The following is a 21,734-nucleotide window of genomic DNA, read 5'->3' as shown; positions in this document are numbered from 1 at the left end:
TATAAGAACACTAGCTACCACCCGGCAAGCATTGGAATGATTGCACTCTGACACCATTGTTTGAAGACAGTGCTAATGTGCCATGAAGAGACCTGGTGGTCACCTCTACCCAGTTATACTACTTGACTTGCGAATAACATTCAAATCTGATGTCGGTTTATCAGTGGCAGGATTGGTTTATGGTGAGACATTGTGCCTGCCTGGTGATTTTGTTGACACAGACACAATAATGACAGCCATGTAAGATCAGCCAGATTTTTTGTGTCACTTGAGAATCCATCTTCCAAAAGCTTTGCGACATGATACACCTCCCTCCTTCATGTGCCAAGATCTCAAGTATTCTACACATTACACACCGCACAGAAGGCTTTAAACCACCACTGCATACACTTATCCTGGCCCATATAATGTTCTCCAATGACATTCACAAGCAGTGGACATTCTAGTGAATGGCAAAGCTACAAATGTCTCATTAAACTGTATTTAATCAGTTTATGTCTTCCTTGAGACACCACTGACAGTGGCTCCCAATGCAGATGACTCACTCTGGCCTCCCAGGTGCACTTCCCGGCGCATTTTCTTGATACTGATGCTCTGCCTCTATCCAGTGGATTGATTTAGTGGCCTATACATCAGCTGTCATATGCTAATGCAAAGTTTAGTGTTGTGTAGTATATGGTGCAGTACAGTGTTTTTAGCAAGTTAATCATGGCTGTTTGAGCATTTCCTCACCCAGCTGCCAGGGGCAGTGTGTTTTTATGCTTTTATATTTCTATGTGGTCTTGCGGTAGCGTTCTCGCTTCCCGCGCACGGGGTCCCGGGTTCGATTCCCGGCGGGGTCAGGGATTTCTCTCTGCCTCGTGATGACTGGGTGTTGTGTGTTCATCATCATTTCATCATCATTGACTCGCAAGTCGCCGAAGTGGCGTCACTAAAAAGGACTTCCAATACGGCGGCCGAACTTTCCCGCATGGGGCCTCCCGGCCAACAATCCCATACGATCATTTCATTTCATTTCTATGTGTTCTGTTTATTCTTTGTTTTTTTTTGTGAATTTGTTGGTAATGCATGCTCCTTGCCAACATTCTGTTACCTGGTGTTACTGAGTCGTAGCCTGTAATCAGTTCCTTTTTATATCAAGAATGAGAGTTCTAAATTATGATATTTCTGCCCTGTCTCTTTATAAGAGAGATGTCAGGTGTACATTCATAATAAAGTTTTAGAGCGCCAGTACAAGTTTTGCTCACTCAGTCACTTCAACACATCAATTGAAAATTAGTTAGCCAGAAGTAGAGCAGAGTTATAGATGGGAAAAATGACCAGTTAAAACTGATACCAGTATATTAGTTCTGAATAAATTGGTGTTCTTTGGTATTTGTTTGGTCTTGGTTATAGGAGGTGTTTTTTATTTTTTACTGATAATAGGGTAAAGAAACCTAAATTTCAATTAATCATAGTGTCAGTACTAAAATTTTTGATGTTTAAATAAACTTTTTTTAAAAAAAATAGTAATTTTTATTTATAAAATTTTTGTTGCATAGAAATATTGCATTATTATAGAAAATGGGATTATGATTAGTGCTATTTTAATTACAGTACTGACACAAATGAGCAACAAAAACATGGCATAAGAACAGGTACAACACTGATGAGACGGTAACATACCTGTTACCATATGACATGGCCCATTAAATGGTATGCACGTTATGCAATGTGCAATACTTTCTCCATCTGGCCTATATGGTAGTTTCTTGCTGTCATCTGACTTAATTTGTTCCCTGGTCTGGCAGTGTTGTATGAAATACAATATCAATGAAGTGCAATGCTCCATTTGCTTTAAAAATTAAATACAGGAGGAGGCACAAGAAACTTGTGACATATTGTAAGAAGAAAACTTAAAATTTAACAGTTCATTCATTACAGCAAAAGTAAAAGTAGCTGATCTGCTGCCTTTATCTATTTAATATGTCTTTATCTGCATGTAGCCCTTGAAAATGGACAAATTAACGTGAAAAACAGAGTTTTTGCCCTTTAGTGGTGACTAATCTTAATGCCTAAATAGTGGCATGACCTAATCATCTTGTGGTGTTGCAGTTCTTCTTGTTGTGAACATGCTTGCTACAAAATGGGAAGAGGAATTCCACCATATGCAAGACACCTTTTTTTCTGTTTTGTTGCACCCAGATGTGTTTTAGCACATTTTGTGCTGTCTTCAGTGCGTTATTTTTTATTTACTAACTGTAAAATTATTGTTACATATTAACATTTAGCAAAACTTTTGGTGCATAATACACTCCTGGAAATGGAAAAAAGAACACATTGACACCGGTGTGTCAGACCCACCATACTTGCTCCGGACACTGCGAGAGGGCTGTACTAGCAATGATCACACGCACGGCACAGCGGACACACCAGGAACCGCGGTGTTGGTCGTCGAATGGCGCTAGCTGCGCAGCATTTGTGCACCGCCGCCGTCAGTGTCAGCCAGTTTGCCGTGGCATACGGAGCTCCATCACAGTCTTTAACACTGGTAGCATACCGCGACAGCGTGGACGTGAACCGTATGTGCAGTTGACGGACTTTGAGCGAGGGCGTATAGTGGGCATGCGGGAGGCCGGATGGACGTACCGCCGAATTGCTCAACACGTGGGGCGTGAGGTCTCCACAGTACATCGATGTTGTCGCCAGTGGTCGGTGGAAGGTGCACGTGCCCGTCGACCTGGGACCGGACCGCAGCGACGCACGGATGCACGCCAAGACCGTAGGATCCTACGCAGTGCCGTAGGGGACCGCACCGCCACTTCCCAGCAAATTAGGGACACTGTTGCTCCTGGGGTATCGGCGAGGACCATTCGCAACCGTCTCCATGAAGCTGGGCTACGGTCCCGCACACCGTTAGGCCGTCTTCCGCTCACGCCCCAACATCGTGCAGCCCGCCTCCAGTGGTGTCGCGACAGGCGTGAATGGAGGGACGAATGGAGACGTGTCGTCTTCAGCGATGAGAGTCGCTTCTGCCTTGGTGCCAATGATGGTCGTATGCGTGTTTGGCGCCGTGCAGGTGAGCGCCACAATCAGGACTGCAAACGACCGAGGCACACAGGGCCAACACCCGGCAACATGGTGTGGGGAGCGATCTCCTACACTGGCCGTACACCACTGGTGATCGTCGAGGGGACACTGAATAGTGCACGGTACATCCAAACCGTCATCGAACCCATCGTTCTACCATTCCTAGACCGGCAAGGGAACTTGCTGTTCCAACAGGACAATGCACGTCCGCATGTATCCCGTGCCACCCAACGTGCTCTAGAAGGTGTACGTCAACTACCCTGGCCAGCAAGATCTCCGGATCTGTCCCCCATTGAGCATGTTTGGGACTGGATGAAGCGTCGTCTCACGCGGTCTGCACGTCCAGCACGAACGCTGGTCCAACTGAGGCGCCAGGTGGAAATGGCATGGCAAGCCGTTCCACAGGACTACATCCAGCATCTCTACGATCGTCTCCATGGGAGAATAGCAGCCTGCATTGCTGCGAAAGGTGGATATATACTGTACTAGTGCCGACATTGTGCATGCTCTGTTGCCTGTGTCTATGTGCCTGTGGTTCTGTCGGTGTGATCATGTGATGTATCTGACCCCAGGAATGTGTCAATAAAGTTTCCCCTTCCTGGGACAATGAATTCACGGTGTTCTTATTTCAATTTCCAGGAGTGTATTTACAATTGTGAATGAATAATTGTTGTAAAATATTGTATATCATTTGTTCAAAGTTCACAGTTGAGATATTTATTAACAACCTGATGCACTATGTGTTGTTTGTAACATTATGTCAGAGTTCTATTTATAGCTAATTGGCAAAAGGAGTGGATGTATGTGTTAAATCTTCAAAGTTAACACATATATTTCGCACAACACAACAACACATATAAGTCACTGAGTAAGTGGACCTGTGAACAAGTCGGCATTCGATTAAACACTGAGTCTCAGTCTAGCGGCCGCTGCTCGGCTGGCCGCTTAGGTGGTGCAGCTGCTGCATGGCTGGCAGACAGCGCCGCACGTAGAGGACGTGCGTAATTGCGCGGCGGCACTTTGAATAATCGGCGAGTCACAACAGTATGCATTAGTTTACGTACCTTACATGATACTATTGGACATTTATTTTGGTAGCTATTCTGCCACAAAATCTACAACTTCTCATCTGCAAACAGCAAAGCGTTTTTTCTATTTACAACCAGGAATGAGTATATATTTTGTTTTTCATGTGTTACTTACGGTTTTGATATTGTGGTGCTTTCTCGTGTGTTGTTGGCAAAGTGAATAGGCAGATTTTGTGACCTATGGGTGCTTGACACTGCACTTTCTCCAATTTTTCAAAACATAGGCAGCGTTTTCACCACCATTGTGTGTTGTTGTGGTTGTGTAGTATTCATTTGTTCGTAGTGCATTTGGCTGGGCAAGGCGTGCCAGTTTGAAGTGTAGTTGGTGTGGGTGTTATTTCTTTTTCATGAGTAGTTTTGGTGTGGGTGTTATTTGTATAGTTCTTCCATTGTGGTGAAGAGGGTTTTATTGCACAGTGATGTGTATTCATTGAGTACTTCTTTTCCTCGGGCTATTGATTTTTGGATGTGATAGTTTTCTTCTGTAGTTAATTTTTGGTATAAGCTGCTACTAGTTTTAAGGATGTGTAAGTCAGTTTCAATGTTTTTTGGGTGTTGATTGTGTGCTATCATCAAGTGGTCTGCAAATGTTGAGTGTGAGCTATTGCTTTTCAGTGTCCTGAGGTGTTCTGTGTGCCTGGTTCTGAAATTTCTGCATGTTTGGCCCACATATACAGCTTGACAGCAGTCGCAAGTAAGTTGGTATACACTGGACTGGCTATATTTGTCAGTGTTGGTGGTACTTCTTCCAAGTCTGTTTTGTATTGTGTTTTTGGTTCTGTGTGCTATGTTGAGTCCTTGTTTCTTTAGTATATTACCCCCCTTCCCCGGTGTGTGACTTTTTGTTGTTGTAAGTCATTATGTGTCATTTGTTGCTTACTGTTTGCTGATTTGTTGTGTGTTGTGTTGTGTTTCATGGTTATGTGTAGTTTGTTTTTGTATTTTGTGGTTTATTTTGTCTACTCTCTTTGCATCATATCCATTCTCCCGTGCAGTTTGTTTTATTGTGTTCAGTTCTTGTCTGTAATTGTATTTGTCCATGGATATTTTGTTCAGTCTGTGTAATAAATGTGATTCTTCAATTTCTCCAGGCATATTTTATGATGAAATAAATCTTGGGTGAACAGCCTGGTATGAGTGTGCATAGGAAACAATATTTTGGCAATCGACCACGTTTTACATGTACATCAGCGCACCTGATGATGGCAATGCGGTCGATTGCCAAAATATTGTGTCCTATGCACACTCATACCAGGCTGTTAACCAGAGATTTATTTCGTCTTGTGTAATAAATATCTGAAGCTGGCTTCTTTGTGAGTTATAGGGTGATTGGATTGGTTATGAATAATGGTGCTGGTTTTCTGTAGGTTTTGAATTCATGTTTGTTGTCTCTTTTGTGTTTGGTGAGATCTAAGAAATTAAGTTTTTCATCTGTTTGTGTTTCAATGGTGAACTGTATTTGTGGGTGGATGGAGTTTATGTTGTCATGAAGTTCTTTTATGCGAGGCTGTGGTTCATCTGTTAAGGAAATTACTTCATCTTCATATCTGTACCAATATATTATTTTGTACTGTTGTGGTATTACTCTTTTGTCAAAGATTTGTTTTTCTATCTGATTGAGGAAAATGTCAGCTAGGAGGCCACTGATTGGGGGCCTCTTCCCCAAGTGACAGGATCCTTGACAACAGCGTGATTTTTGAGCAGAATTTGAAAAAATTAGAAGCAGTAAAAGAATACCAGTGATTTTTGTGGAATTCAATCACTTATCACATCACATCAGAGAAAAAAGAATGAACCGTGAACAGATTAAGTTTTCTCTTCTTTCTCAACATAATTTAACATTTTGGTTATACTTATCTTGAAACTGAGGGAGTTAAAATTTTTTCAATCTTCATTTAGTTTCTACTTTCATGACAGGAAACCATAGAAATAAAAGACTGAAAATTGGTTATTTCAGAAATCAGTTATTTTGAATTGATTTAACAGTCAAATTAAATTGGCATTGATATAAACCAATATAACTGAAAAGGGGTTGTTTCAGCAATAACCGCCTTCCCTAAGCTGAACCAGACAGGTTCATTGGTCATGGAGATGCTTCTAACAATACATATACTACAATGCACAGGCAGAAATTGGCATTGATATGAACCAATATAACAGAAAAGGGGTTGTTTCAGCAATAACCGCCTTCCCTAAGCTGAACCAGACAGGTTCCATTGGTCATGGAGATGCTTCTAACAATACATATACTACAATGCACAGGCAGTCATCAGTCATTCACACAATAGTGGTAAACATTTAACACTTCATAACACTATCAACACATTCCTAATTTTTATAGCATAAGTTTAGGCTCTGGGCCACTAATAGCTGTAATAGCAGAGGAATACAGTGATTGTTTTGTTCTGAAAGAGTACTGTAAAAATATAGCAAAATAATAAAACTTATTTATTATCTGGTTTACTCTTATTTCAGCTTTGGTTTGCTACTTTGCTGATGACAGAACACTTAGAGGTCCTAGCATAAGTAAATTCACTTTGATTCCATGTTTAGAATTAGAATTGCCTTTTGTGGTTGTGGGTTATTATTATATTTCATGCAGTAATTTCTAAAGAATTGTTACAGTTTTGATGGAAATAATATTACTCTCATTTGAGTGATGTTTGCAGAGTTTTTTAAGTATTACTTATAATTTTTCAGGGGGAAAGAAGAGAAAATTTTTTCACGCGATCCATTCCAGCAACCCATATTAGCAACAGAACCAGAATACAAGCCATCACAATGGAAAAGAAATGAGAATTATCAGTCCAGTGCAACAAAAAAATCGGCAACTCTTACAATGAAGCAACCATATTTCACTCAGACACAGTACATACTAGCACCAACTTCAAAGGTGCCCCTTCGAAACTCAAATATGACCAATGCTGCTAACAGTGATGGTAACAATTGAAACACTTCATGCTTTATATTTTACTAGATTTGTGAATGCTTTAAATTTTGCTAACTATCTTGAACAATGTAAAACCCATGGTCTGCTTATAATTAAGGACACTTAAGTTGTCCAAAAGTAGTATAAAATTAAAATTGACAGCTGTAGGGGAATTTATAGCCCATAAGGAATGCCCTCATTATTGCAACACTCATAGTCTGATGTTATGAAATATCTAAGAAAAAATGAACGTAATTACAGTTAGTCGCCATACTTTTTTCCTAGTCTCTTCTTGTATCTGAATTCAGTGGTTGAATCACCCAATGTTTCCCTGTATTTGAGAACACATTGGCATAGTTGGTTCTGGAACATGAGATTAAGTAGCAGTATCACCACTTATGACATATACCTTGCAGTATCTACATTAAGAGGCATGACTGTACCACACTGCAAAATATTTGTTCATGCAGTTGCCTCTAAAAAAGTTCAGTATTATGAGATCCTACGCATAAATAAACCATTTAATGGAATTATTGAGGGGAATTGCCTCATGCTATTTTTGGCTCTCAGCAGTGATGTAGAGGGAAATGGATAATAGAGAAACATCTGATTTTTTCTCATGCTGCGTAAAACTCAGTGGCCTCGACACCTGAGATGGTGTAACAATAGGCAGCACCTGCATGTGCAGTGTATTTTTAGAAATCGTCAGTATCATTAATATTAAAGTAACGAAAATTGTATGTTATAGTGAGGGATGGCTTGGTAGCTACAAAAGTACCATGAAATAATCTAAAATTTATGTGCAGTAATGTTTCAAATGTTGCAAAATGTTGAAATATACAGATACCTGAGGCGTAAGATGAGGTCAGTAAGGATGGGAATTTCTCTCACTCAAGGGCCTTGAGAAAAGTAGACAAATTGTCAAGAATGTCTTAAAGGCACTAGAGAAATGTTGGACTGTTTAACCCTCTGTTGACCAAGTATGCAAACAATGTCATGTTAGCGTTAAGTACTACTACTTAGGAGCATAGCCATTGGGTTAAACCATGTACTGAGTTGCCACGGCTCAAACAACAGATATATCTCTATCTCAAAAACATTTGTTATCCATGGGAAATGAACACTTGTGCGCAGCAGTTTAACTTTGGATTGGAAACAGTGATACATGACATACCATGTGCCATGCGCCATATTGTAGTATATGAAGTACAGATGTAGTAGAAAACAATTTTATCTCTTGCTGGGACAGTGGTAATAAGTAGAGTGCTACAAATACTATAATGTGGGTCCTGTACAACATCCAGAACTGCTGAATACCCTCCAGTCTTGTAATTTAAAAATATTGAAAATTTGGGACTCATATTACAATACTACACTGAAAGCAATTATTTTTCAAATAAAAATTATAATGTGGGCACTTCCAGAAGTGCAGGGCAAACTATTGGCACTGGAGTTATTGAAACTGATAAAATCAACTAATATACAATTCCAAGTAATACTTATACAAAAGAAAGAGACATGTTTTGAATGGCACTTACAAGGGAACCTCCCCATCACACCCCCCTCAGATTTAGTTATAAGTTGGCACAGTGGATAGGCCTTGATAAACTGAACACAGATCAATTGAGAAAACAGGAAGAAGTTGTGTGGAACTGTGAAAAAATAAGCAAAATATACAAACTGAGTAGTCCATGGGCCACATAGGCAACATCATGCACAATGTGAACTCAGGAACGCCGTGGTAGCGTGAGCAGCTGCAGAACGAGAGGTCCTTGGTTCAAGTCTTCCCTGAAGTGAAAATTTTACTTTATTTATTTTTGCATAGTTATTATCTGTCCATTTGTTCATTGACGTCTCTGTTCACTGTAATAAGTTTAGTGTCTGTGTTTTGCGACCGCATCGCAAAACCGTGCAATTAGTAGACGAAAGGATGTGCCTCTCCAATGGGAACCGAAAACATTTGATCACAAGGTCATAGGTCAACCAATTCCTCCACAGGAAAACACATCTGATATATTCTATACGACACTGGTGATGGCATGTGCACCACATGACAGGAATATGTTGTCGACCCACCTAACTTGTACACTTGGCGATTCTTCTACCTTGCCCGATTTAGGTTTTCTTGTGGATGTGATAATCACTCCCAAAAAAGTGATGAAAACATAAGAGTTTGTCACATAAACTGAAAATAAAAAATAAAAATTTTCAGTCAATGGAAGATTTGAACCAAGGACCTTTCGTTCTGCAGCTGCTCACGTTACCACGAGACCATTGCGCTCCTGCGATCCTATTGTCCTTGATGTTGCATATGTTCCCATGAACTACTCAGTTTGTATATTTTGCTTATTTTTTCACAGTTCCACACAACTTCTTCCTGTTTTCTCAATTGATCTGTGTTCAGTTTTTCAAGGCCTATCCACTGTGCCAACTTATAACTAAATCTGAGGGGGGTGCGATGGGGAGGTTCCCTTGTTAGTATGACAATGTATGCCTTTTTATAGGTTTTCTGTGACTATTATTGTAAATAAAGGTTACGATTAACAATTTTCAGCCTTCTCTCTACATTGATGGTATCACAATAATTCATCCCCACTCAAACTTCAGTGACAATTTGTCTTCATAGTAGAACATAGTTTAAGTTTACTGATACATTCAATCCACAGTAGCACATTAACATAAGAAAGTTAGAGAAGGGGAGGGGTGTGAGAACCACCAATTATATACTATACTTTATTCTTGTCTAAAATGGGAGACTGCTTGCAGTTTTATTTGATATGGCATAATATTTCATTTTTAATTATTTTACCAGTTCATATGTAAAATAAATACTATGGCATCCACTATCTGAGGCTTGCATTCTTGTTAACAAAGTGATTCTTTTCCTTAATGAGCTCCAAACCCAAATATATTGTGCAAGAAGATAGAATAGAAGTAAATAAGTAAGAAAATAATTACATAGAACTAATGCATACAATACTTATGGTGATACAATCAAAAGTGGTAACCATAATGAACAAACAGTTTTATGGGGTTGATACTATAGCCAACCAATGAATAATGTTATATCTAACCAAAGGAAAGCAGAAACAATATTATGAGAAGGAAAGTAGCTACTCACCAAATAGTTGAATCGCGGCTAGACTAGACACACACAAATGCAGCTCACACACGTCTGCAGTCACAGGCAACTGAAACCACACTTGAGTTGCCTGAGACTACAGTTATGTTTGTGAGTTGTGTTTGCAAGCGCGCGCGCGCGTGCCCGTGTGTGTGTGTGTGTGTGTGTGTGTGTGTGTGTGTGTGTGTGTGTGTGTGTGTGTGTGTGTGTGTGTTATGTTGCCAAAGGCCTTAATGGCCAAAAGCTTTAATTGTGAGAGTCTTTTCGTTGTGCCTATCTGCAACTCAGCATCTCCACTATTTGGTGAATAGCTACTTTCCTTCTCGTAATATTGTTACATTCCATCCTGGATTTTCCATTGTTTGATTTTTTCCCAAAAGAAAGCAGAAAGTTGTACTTGCTAGTTAACCACTGTAGTATGGGGACATTATTGTGACTGGGTAGAAATCACAAATGGGTTCCCCAAATCACAAAAGGGTTCCCTAAGGCTCAATCCTAGGACTGCTACTGTTCCTCGTGTATGTAAACAATCTTCTATCAAATACACAACAAGGAGAGTTAGTCCTTTTTGCTGGTGACGCTAGTACCATAATCAATCCCAGACATAAGTACAGAAGCAGAAGGAATGATAAACAGTGTTCCTAAAATTGTTATTGACTGGTTTTTTGCAAATGGTCTCACTCTCAATTTTAAAAAGACATGACATATTCATTTCTGAACATCTAGGGGCACTACAGCAATGATAAGTGTAACACTTAGTGAGGCAATAATAGAGTGCAAACTTCAAAATTCTTAGATCTCCATACTGATGATAATATAAACTGGAAAAATCACATTTTGGAACCCCTAAAACACTTACTTTGGCAACATTTGCACTTAGAATTATTGCAAATTTTAGGGAGAGGCAAATAAGTATGTTGACATATTTTACATATTTTCATTGTATAATGTAATATGGAATAATGTTCTGGGGTAACTCATCTTTAAGAAAGTAAGTCTTCATTTCACATGATATCTTGCAAACCATGGATGAAGGGTATCAGACGGATGCCATATTCCTTGACTTCCGGGAAGCATTTGACTCGGTGCCCCACTGCAGACTCTTAACTAAGGTATGAGCATATGGGATTGGTTCCCTGAGTGGCTCGAAGACTTCTTAAGTAATAGAACCCAGTACGTTGTCCTCGATGGTGAGTGTTCATTGGATGTGAGGGTATCATCTGGAGTGTCCCAGGGAAGTGTGGTAGGTCTGCTGTTGTTTTCTATCTACATAAATGATCTTTTGGATAGGGTGGATAGCAATGTGCAGCTGTTTGCTGATGATGCTGTGGTGTACTGGAAGGTGTTGTCGCTGAGTGACTGTAGGAGGATACAAGATGACTTGGACAGATTTGTGATTGGTGTAAAGAATGGCAGCTGACTCTGAATATAGATAAATGTGAATTAATGAAGATGAATAGGAAAAAGAATCCCGTAATGTTTGAATACTCCATTAGTAGTGTAGCGCTTGACACAGTCACGTTGATTAAATATTTGGGCGTAACTTGCAGAGCGATATGAAGTGGGACAAGCACGTAATGGCAGTTGTGGGGAAGTCTTCGGTTCATTGGTAGAATTTTGGGAAGATGTGGTTCATCTGTAAAGGAGACCACTTATAAAACACTAATACGACCTATTCTTGAGTACTGCTCGAGCATTTGGGATCCCTATCAGGTCGGATTGAGGGAGGACATAGAAGCAATTCAGAGGCGGGCTGCTAGATTTGTTACTGGTAGGTCTGATCATCACATGAGTGTTATGGAAATGCTTCAGGAACTCGTGTGGGAGTCTCTAGAGGAAAGGAGGCGTTCTTTTCGTAATCACTACTGAGGAAATTTAGAGAACCAGCATTTGAGCCTGACTGCAGTACAATTTTACTGCCGCCAACTTTTATTTCGAAGAAAGACCACAAAGATAAGATAAGAGAGATTAGGGCTCATACAGAGTCATATAGGCAGTCATTTTTCCCTCGTTCTGTTTGAGAGTGGAACAGGGTGAGAAGATGCTAGTTGTGGGACGAGGTACCCTCCGCCACACACCTTATGGTGGATTGCGGAGTATGTATGTAGATGTAGATTGCGCAAAATTGTGCTGTGAGATAGTATATGGCGCTCACCCGTGAATGTCATGTAGACATCAATTGTCTGAGGTGGGCTGTCTGACTACTACTTCAGGGTGTATTTATTCCCTCATGAAGTTCGCTGTAAATAACCGATGACAGTTCAAAAGGGCTATGATGTACATATTTACAATACCAGGAGAGAAAGTGATATTCATTACTCCACAGTAATCTTGTCTTTAGCACAAAAAGGTGTGCACAGCATTGCAATTAAAATTTTTGATAACTTACCCAGTGATATAAAATATCTGACAGACAGCAAAGTAAAATTTGAAAACAACTAAACAACCTTTAAATGTTCAGCATGTAGCCATATTTACAAATTAGTTTGCAATGTGAATGTAAAATGACTTGTTCCAAATGATTTATCATGCAAAATGATTCATGGAACATGAATCTAACTAATTCCAAAACTAAATAAGGCACTGCGTGTTGATAGCAAATACAGCTGTGATTTTGCAAATTAGTGGTTTTTAAATGGTTTCACAGACTTTATCTAAGAATTAATAGTCATTTTCAACTTCCTAATTTAAGAAGCTCAGCTTAGAAGTGGTATTTTAATAAGGCAGCAGAATGAAGCTTCCTGGGGCAAATTGCCACCTGACTAACATGAGGGAGCGTTCATCCCAAGAGTTGCAAATGTAATACAGCCTCCCTCAAAACAACACGAATTGTGTAAAAAGGCCAGGTTTAACATAGGTATTGTAGCTAAGGCACTGCATTTGCAGAGAAGAGCAATGTGATACTTGTTGGCCTCATGACACATCATGGAGATGCCACGAAATTAAAGAAGCTCCATATGCTACCATGGATTGTGCCAATGTCTGTGGCAGAGGATCATTAGCAGTGATAAACTCCATTAGATGGTGGAAAACTCAGCATATTTTTCTGCAGCCTTTCACCGATGAACACGTATTTCCTTGCACCACTAAGGGTAAAGCTGCTGTCGTGGTTGAAGTAGTTGTTGCACATTCTGATCTCAATAGTTATGTTGATGACAGAATCCTTGTTTTCATAGCTGACAGTGAAAACCTTCACTTGTGGTTTTCAACTGTTAACCAGATGCTGTTGTCTCAGTGTCATTTAAGTTTTTAGCTGCCATCCAACTACTATCATTTAGAAACAATGTCATTAACATGGTTTATATGTCTGTTACATATTTTTTGCTTTTGTATATGCTTTGTAAACAGATGTAAGCATATTATTGTATTAATTGATATATTTTTTGAATATACTGTTTCAGATTCTCAGGAGGGTGAGGTGGGTGAGATGAGAAGCTCTAGAGTATCATTACATTCTGGAAAGCTGTTTGGTGGGATAGTTAGTCAACAAACTAGAGGTATTCCTGGTCGGACTGATTGGGCCGCTAAGTAAGTGTTCTAAGGAATTGCCTATTTAATACACTATTGATAATCTAAGCTGCTCATGCCAAATTATTATTATTATTATTATTATTATTATTATTATTTGGTAATACAATTTTGAATTTTTTTCCAGATATCTGAAATAATGAATGGATAATGCTGCAATGATTCTTCAGCACTAGTGTGAAATATGGACTTCCATTTTTGTATAATGGGACCATAAGATATGGCGTGGAAACTGTGCATGAAAGGTGTACAGGTGCTGTGTAGTAATTTGATGGACCAACAGTTGATAGTGCGCTTTTTTAGTGCCTGTAAGATGTTGTGTTGTATGATAATATTACGATTTGGGAAATTGTAAATAGTATTTCATTAGATATGTATATACATGCCAAATACAGTGTACAGATTTTTATACTAAATATGGTTCTTTTTCTATGACTTACCCATACAAACGATCAAAACCCACTGAAGGCAGTGTTTCAGGAAGCCAGTAGTGCTACTATAGATCATGAAGAATGCTGCTGAGATTTCGTAATAAAATTAGATTCTTTTGGGAATTGTCTCTTTCAACAATTTATTTTTTCTAAATTAAATCTATACTTAATGTCATTAGATGATTTCTCTGTTTTTCTTCTCCCCCTCCTCCCTCCCCCTTCCCCCCCCCCTTTCTCTCTCTCTCTCTCTCTCTCTCTCTCTCTCTCTCTCTCTCTCTCTCCCTCTCTCCCTCTCTCCCCCCCCCCCCCCCTCATGCTTTTGCACTTACTCTCTCTTGCTCTCTCTTTCAGCTTTTTGAAGCAATATGTGGTGTGCTTTATCTTGTTTATTTAAATAGGGAAAATACTGATAAATAGATCAATAACTGAAGCCAAGAAGGGAACAGGTTACAATGTTATGGATATTGTTCTATTACTTTGTGACTAATGTCTATAGCAAATTCCAAATGCATCAGATTAGACTTAAATTTTATTCTGACTTAAGTATTACTCATACACAACATCAGACAATACAGTTTGTTTTTCTCTTGTAAAATTTTTTGGTTGTCTGTATAGTAACCTGATCCACAACCACTACCTCAGAATCATCCCTTACAATCCTTCCAAGAATTCTTCACATCCAGCATTGCTTCACAACCTTTCCTTGGGTCCCTACGACATGACCCTAACTTGTCCTCTGCAGAACTCCAATCTCTACATCCCCTAAAAGCTGATGACTCCATCATTATTCTCCCAGCAGACAAAGGCCACACCACTGTGGTACTTGACCTACAGGAGTATTTAATGAAGGTCTATGCCAGCTGTCTGACACCTCTACATACAGCACCTGCCACCAAGAGCCCATTACAATGATTCAAACTGACCTGCAGTCCCCCTAAAAACCTCAGGCTTCTCACAAGGACTTACACCTCTATCCATAGAACTTCTTACCCCAACCAAACCGTGCACCCCACCTTTTACCTTCTTCCTAAGATCTACAAACCCAATCATCCGGGTTGTCCTATCTGATTCGAAGCCATAGCATCATTCTTGCTCACATTAATCAACCTTGTAGTTACCAATAGTTACTTCACCTTTGATGGGCAGACATACACACAGATCAGATGTATGGCCATGGGAACTTGGATGGCTCCCTTCTGTGCCAACCTTCTCATGGGTCGCTTGGAGGGGGCTTTCCTGGGATCTGTAAGTCTTCAGCCCCTGGTTTGGTTCAGATAGATTGATGACATCTTTGTCATATGGACTCTTGGTGAGGCTGACCTGTTAAAATTACTGGAATCTGTAAATACCTTCTCCCAATTAAATTTCACTTGATCCTATTCGGAATCCCATGTCACTTTCCTTGATATTGATCTCTTCCTCACCAAAGGCCAGCTACACACTTCCATCCACATCAAACCTACTAACAAACAACAGTATTTACATTTTGACAGTTGCCATCCTTTCCATGTCAAATGTTCCCTTCCGTACAGTCTTGGCATACAAGGCAAACGTATTTGTTCGGATGCAGATTCTTTACAGTAGTACAGCACTACTCCCACTTCAGCCTTCACTGGACATAATTATCCCAACAGCCTAATTCAAAAGCAGATTTCCTGGGCCCCCACATCCAATCTTGATGCTGCTGATCCCTCCAAAAAACAACTGTGGAGCACACCACTTGTCACTCAGTATTGTTCTGGTCTTGAATGTACCAATCAGCTACTTCGACAAGGCCCTGACTTCCTAAAATCGTGCCATGAATGGAGATCCATTCTGTCTGAGATTTTGCCCAACACACCTATAATAGCATTACGTCGCCCTCCCAATTTCCGCAGTATCCTTGTCAAACCCTGTGCTGGTCTTGCACCCATCTCCCTACCCTATGACTCCTACTCCTGTGACTGTCCCTGCTGCAAGACTTGCCCTATGTAACCTCCTGCCACCACCTATTCCAGTCCTGTAACTGGAAAAACGTATACTATCAAAGGGAGACCCACACACGAAATGACACATTTCATGTACCAGCTGTTATGTAAACACTGTTGAGCCTTTTACGTCAGCATGTCTACCTCCCAGTTATCAGTCAGGATGAATGGGCATAGGCAGATGCAACCCACAATATCCCATTGCAGAGTGTGCTGTACAACATGACAGTCATGACCTAGGTGCCTGTTTCACCACATGCGCCATTTGTATTCTTTTCCCAGACACCGTTTTCTCAGAACTGTCTATTTTTTGCCATCATCCCTCCCACCTCTGTTAAATACAATGCACTTAGCTTTTCACTCTTACTCGCGTGTGCATGGTGTTTTAGTAGTAATGTCTGTCTTGCATGTTACCCTTTCTTCCATCTTTAAGCTCCAGGTTTTCAAATCTCGTCTGTGCTGTCCCCAAGAATCAGTCTTTTGCTCTCATCCCCTCTGGTAAGTTTCCCCTAACCTGGGGTTCTGGGCAACTTTAGTAAACTGTACCACTTTCCCTAAACCTCTCCAGTCTGTAGAGGACAAGGGGTTATTTTTAAGAAATATGGTGCGAAATTGTGATTTAGTGTGTTTCAGTGTGTGATGCACCAGCCTCACGGCAGACGGCAGATGAAGGCTGGCCGGCGCGTTATGCAGGTGACATAGTTTTTGCAACAAGCGTGGGTATGTGTGTACGAGCGCGGCAGCCATCAACAGCCAGAACGCAGTATTAGCAGAATTACACAGGCGCGGGCCATGTGTGGCGCGGTTGCATTAGCCAAGTCATCGAGAACATTCTAATAAACACGGTGCCACATAACCGGCAGATTCATCAGCAGTCTGCACTATTTAAGGGCATCAGGGGTGGGTGTCGGCATCGGTTTGACCAATTGGGCGTTCGGCCGCTGTTACATCATCAACATCAGTGGCACTGTCCCCGAGGACCAGCTGGCGAGGGGTGTTGCTCGCTGCTGCACTGGCCACTCCCGGCATCGTCACAAGCCGCAGTGTCTGCAGGAGGCGAGCTAGGCCGGGCCTCGTGCTGCCAACCTCCTACCACCTGCGCAGCCACTGACCAAGCATGGCGTCGCATTCCCCGGGCTGCGTGCATCAGCACATCTCCACCACAACACGAGCAGTGGGGCTGAACTACTGGAAAATATATTGGAAGAACCAACAATAAAGAGGAAGATTGCTAAAAACAGCCACCTTCTTCTACCCAGCCATGCCCTACAACCCCAACCACGTCACCCGCTCCGGTCATCCTATTACAAGTCCTTTTCCTTCATCTCTCTTCCTTCCCCTTCAACTCTTCTGCCAGAAGAAGGAGCTACTGGATCTGAAAGCTTGTAAAAGTTAAATCCTTTTGTGTGTGTGTGTGTGTGTGTGTGTGTTCCCCTGCCACTGCTTGGTGAGTAGATTTTTTTATGTGCCCATTTACATTACGATATTCAGTCAGCCATAGAAGTCGATTTGATCTGTAATGCTGTATAGTGAAAAAAATTCTTTTTGAGTGTGGATAATTCTATTTTAACTAATGTGCAGTGTTCGTTGCATCTGTAACATAATGTTTGCTTTGTGTACCTCCTGCTACCATCATATTCACCAGGACCAAAATATTGACTGCCGTGATTAATGTGATGTGCTCCTCATAGACTCCATACTCTTCAGTATACCAGTCCACTATATCTCTCTTACTTCATCATTTCATTTTCTAAGTGTGTATAGTCTTGGTATCCACTGTTCTCAAATAAGAGAGAAATGTGATTTTACAATTCATTTTAAAACTTTTTTCTTTTAATATCCATTGTTGATGTTATTCACATTTGTATGAAGTGTGCTGAAGGTAATCTCTATGTCTTCTGTATCCTTCTGTTTACCAATGTGAGGATGTAAGATGGTCTACAGATCTCCAGCATCCCAAGATAACTATTTACCCAGAACAGTAGATGAATTTTGAGTACTGGCAGACAAACTAGTGGACAGAGACTTCTATCAAGTGGGGTTATGATTGAATTTCTATGTTTCTTCTGAATTTCTTCTCATTTTCTATGTTTCTATGACAGTCTTCTGGCGCAGTTACTGTGGTTTGGTGGGCTATGACCTGGGTGGGTGAAGAAGATGCTGTGGTAATAGGGCGACTGGGAAGGGGGGGGGGGGGAACTCTTGAGGAAGTTTGGAGGGGGTGGGAGCAGGAGTGGGAGTGGACTGGTAGATGTGTGGATATAATACAGGGGAGGAGATAGAAAGGGAGGAAATGGAAGAGGAGGAGACTGTAAGGAGGGAAGGCTGGATACAAGGAGGGGGGCCGGAATAGGAACTCCATGAAGTGATGATGGGGGCAGGGGAAGGGGAGATGTATATGATTTTGATGGTTGGGGTGTCCAAGGTGAAAGAGATATGAGCCCACCAGTGTCAGGTATTGCCAAGGTAGGAAGTGAAATGATGAACATGGAGATGAAACAGCAGACCATGATGGAGAAACAGCTGGAAGATGGTGGCAGAGATGATGAGAGGTGATGGTGACAGCGATGAAGGACAGCAACACGGCAGCAACAGTGATGGGGGCAGACAACAGAGGTGGGCAGCTGGCAGTGACTCCGAAGCAGTGGGCAGCTGTGGGCAGTGGCAATGGGCAGCACCAACAGGCGGCAGTGGTGGGCAGCAGCGGCGGGTAGTGGCAGCGGTTAGTGGCGACGGCCCAGGCAGTGGCAATGTCAGTGGGCGGCGAGGCAAAGCAATGTAAGGCCATTGAGAGCTCTTCCAGGGTATCCCAAACTACAAATTCTTCCGTGTGGAACGAGGGATTCCAGCCCTCTGGATGGAGGTCGCTAGTTAATGTCGGTACCTTTATACCAAAAATAGGTGCGAAGATGTGTGTGCAAAGGTAGCTGCTATATGTGCAACCTATATCGAGCTACACAATCTCTTCTAATACTGCTCTATCTATGGTGCACAGGCGCATACGTAATGTGATACTACAAGAGTGTTCTCTATTGGAGTGCACATTAGTGCAGTTAAAATTCAGATGTCAAAATTAAAAAAAAACTTTATGTCACTATATGGGTTATTGGTTGTAAAATGTTTTCTTTTTGAAGAAATTGAAAAACTCACCGAGTCCTACGACTTATCCAGTTGAAAGCTGCCATCACGATTAAGAAGATCTTGAACTAAACAAATTTCCACTGATTCCTTTATAATCGAATCCCAGAAGTATCTCGTTGTGGCCAAGATTTCCGGGCAGAATAATCCATGGAATCCATGGAATGTCGTGTGTAGATACAATGCTCCGCTATGGCTTACTTTCTGGGCTGCGAAGGGCGAGTGTGGCAATCATGTTCAACAAACTTTCACGCACGGTGCATGTCGACTGACCAGCGTAGTCTTTGCCACACTGACAAGGTATTATGTAGATTCCAGCCTTCCGCAATTCTATATTGTCTTTTGCCAAACCGTGATGAGCACAAGTCTTTGTTGGTGGGCTACAGATTACTTTGGAATGATGTTTTCTTAAGATTCTGCCTAATTTTGACAAAATGTTGCCGAGGTACGAGAGGAGCGCCCTGGACTTAAACTGCTCCTTCTCTTTTTGGTTTCGTGGGTGGTCACATTTCTTCTTCCTAAAAGCTGCGCTAATCTGATGTGGAGAATATCCATTATCTTTGAACACTGATTGTAGGTGTTCCAGCTCCTTTGCAAGGCTGTTTCCATCTGACACAACATGTGCCCGGGGCACCAATGTTCGAAGGATGCCCATAGTTTGCTTCTTGAACAGTACTAATAAAATCAGTGTAGACGCGAAGTTCAAGCCTTTCTCAAGCACTGGCAGCATCACATTGTCAAGACCTGTAAAACTGATCACGGAGCTGTTGAAGAAGCTACTAGACCTCTTCCCAACGACGCTGCAAAAGAAATCAGACATGAAACATGTCGTGTACTTACGAGTGGTCCACCTCAGGAAAGTAACATTTCCTTGACAGAAACGGCCATACTATGCAAACTAAGAGTAGATCCTCACACGATGGTCCTTCCAGCGGATAAGGGAAATGTCGCTGTGCTGCTACCACGTGAAATCTATGACCAGAAGATTTATAGCTTATTGAGTGCAACAACTTACCGAAGTGAAACTTCCTGGCAGATTAAAACTGTGTGCCGGACCGAGACTCGAACTCGGGACCTTTGCCTTTCCCAAGCAAGTGCTCTGCCACTGAGCTACCCAAGCACAACTCATGCCCCATCCTCACAGCCTTACTTCTGCCAGTACTTCGTCTCCTACCTTCCAAACTTTACGGAAGTTCTCCTGCGAACCGTGCAGAACTAGCACTCCTGAAAGAAAGGATATTGCAGAGACATGGCTTAGCCACAGCCTGGGGGATGTTTCCAGAATGAGAATTTTCACTCTGCAGCTGAGTGTGCGCTGATTTGAAACTTCCTGGCAGATTAAAACTGTGTGCTGGACCGAGACTCGAACTCGGGACCTTTGCCTTTCGCGGGCGAGGATTCTGGGAACTTACTGAAGACTGATAAAAGACCCCAAAGGGAGAGTAGAAAGAAAAACCAAAACTTTTCTGAATTCTTCTTCCCTTCCACTAGGAGTCACGAAACGATTAAGACTTCACACCTGTGATCCACCACAGTTATATGGTCTTCCAAAAATACACAGAGAAGGTTTTCCATTATTTCCTATTATGATTATTATGCATGGTCCAACGTATGACTTACGTTGTTAGACATTTTGCGTCTTTACTGAGAACTTTTGTGAAGAAATGTTCACATCATAATCGCAACTCTGGTAACTTTAATAAACTGAAGGTACTTCGACTCAACTAGTCGGACTTATTAGCAAGCTTCAATGTTGTCTCACTCTTCACTGGGGTGTCTCTCGTGGATTCATTGTCACTCATCAGCAGTAAGTTCAAAGCTGATATACCAGCGCTATTTCATCACACTCTTTCCTCAAACTACTTTTTGTTCAACAGCGAATATTTTGAGCAAATTGATGGTGTTGCTATGGGTAGTCCTCTCTTCCCTCTGGTAGCAAACTTCTTTATGGAAGACTTTGAGGAGAAGGCACTTGATTCAGCAGAACTTAGACCAAAAGTCTTCTGGCGACATGTGGATGACACTTTTGTAGTGTGGCCCCACGGTTAAGAAGAACTGTCGCGCTTTTTTCAGCAGCTGAATTATCCACGAGGATCAGTCGAGCAGCCAACCCAAGTGGACCGCTGCTGTCTGCATATGGCATAGCTGCCCGAGGATAGCTCTATAGAGTGGTCACAAATAAGCTAAGTGTTACTGCCGTTCATGAACATCTAATGACGCTCTCAAGTGCTAAGTGGAGAAGAGTCAATGACTCATAATTTCCGCAACTCTTGTTGCACACTTGCCTGGCGGGAGTCTCTCGCCCTTTGTTAGGGACTTCGAAGGCAGTACCAGGGACCGCTTCACGTCGTTCATTCCCGCATGCTGCAGGCCTTTTTTTTTCCTTCGCGCTTCCTTCAAGCGCCGCGCATTGCGCTCTGCGCTGACAGGTCGTAGGGACTTCCCACTTACATAGCGCACATA

General features: G+C 41.6%; 1 protein-coding gene across 3 annotated transcripts in view; it reads left to right on the top strand.

Annotated features, from left to right (window-relative positions):
* The window catches only part of LOC126474136 (serine/threonine-protein kinase dyf-5), a 283,860-nt gene extending 269,709 nt beyond the window's left edge, over window positions 1-14,151 (top strand). For all 3 annotated transcript variants that reach the window (XM_050101575.1, XM_050101573.1, XM_050101574.1), the window contains 3 exons: window positions 6,858-7,096; window positions 13,609-13,735; window positions 13,863-14,151. In XM_050101575.1, coding sequence (XP_049957532.1) covers window positions 6,858-7,096; window positions 13,609-13,735; window positions 13,863-13,875 — 379 coding nt within the window. In that variant the 3' untranslated portion in view covers window positions 13,876-14,151. The remainder of the gene's footprint in view (window positions 1-6,857; window positions 7,097-13,608; window positions 13,736-13,862) is intronic.
* Window positions 14,152-21,734: the final 7,583 nt, after the last annotated feature.

The sequence above is a fragment of the Schistocerca serialis genome, chromosome 4 (genome assembly GCF_023864345.2).
Source record: "Schistocerca serialis cubense isolate TAMUIC-IGC-003099 chromosome 4, iqSchSeri2.2, whole genome shotgun sequence".
Classification (NCBI taxonomy): Eukaryota; Metazoa; Arthropoda; class Insecta; order Orthoptera; family Acrididae; genus Schistocerca; species Schistocerca serialis.
This window is presented reverse-complemented; position numbering and strand designations above follow the sequence as displayed.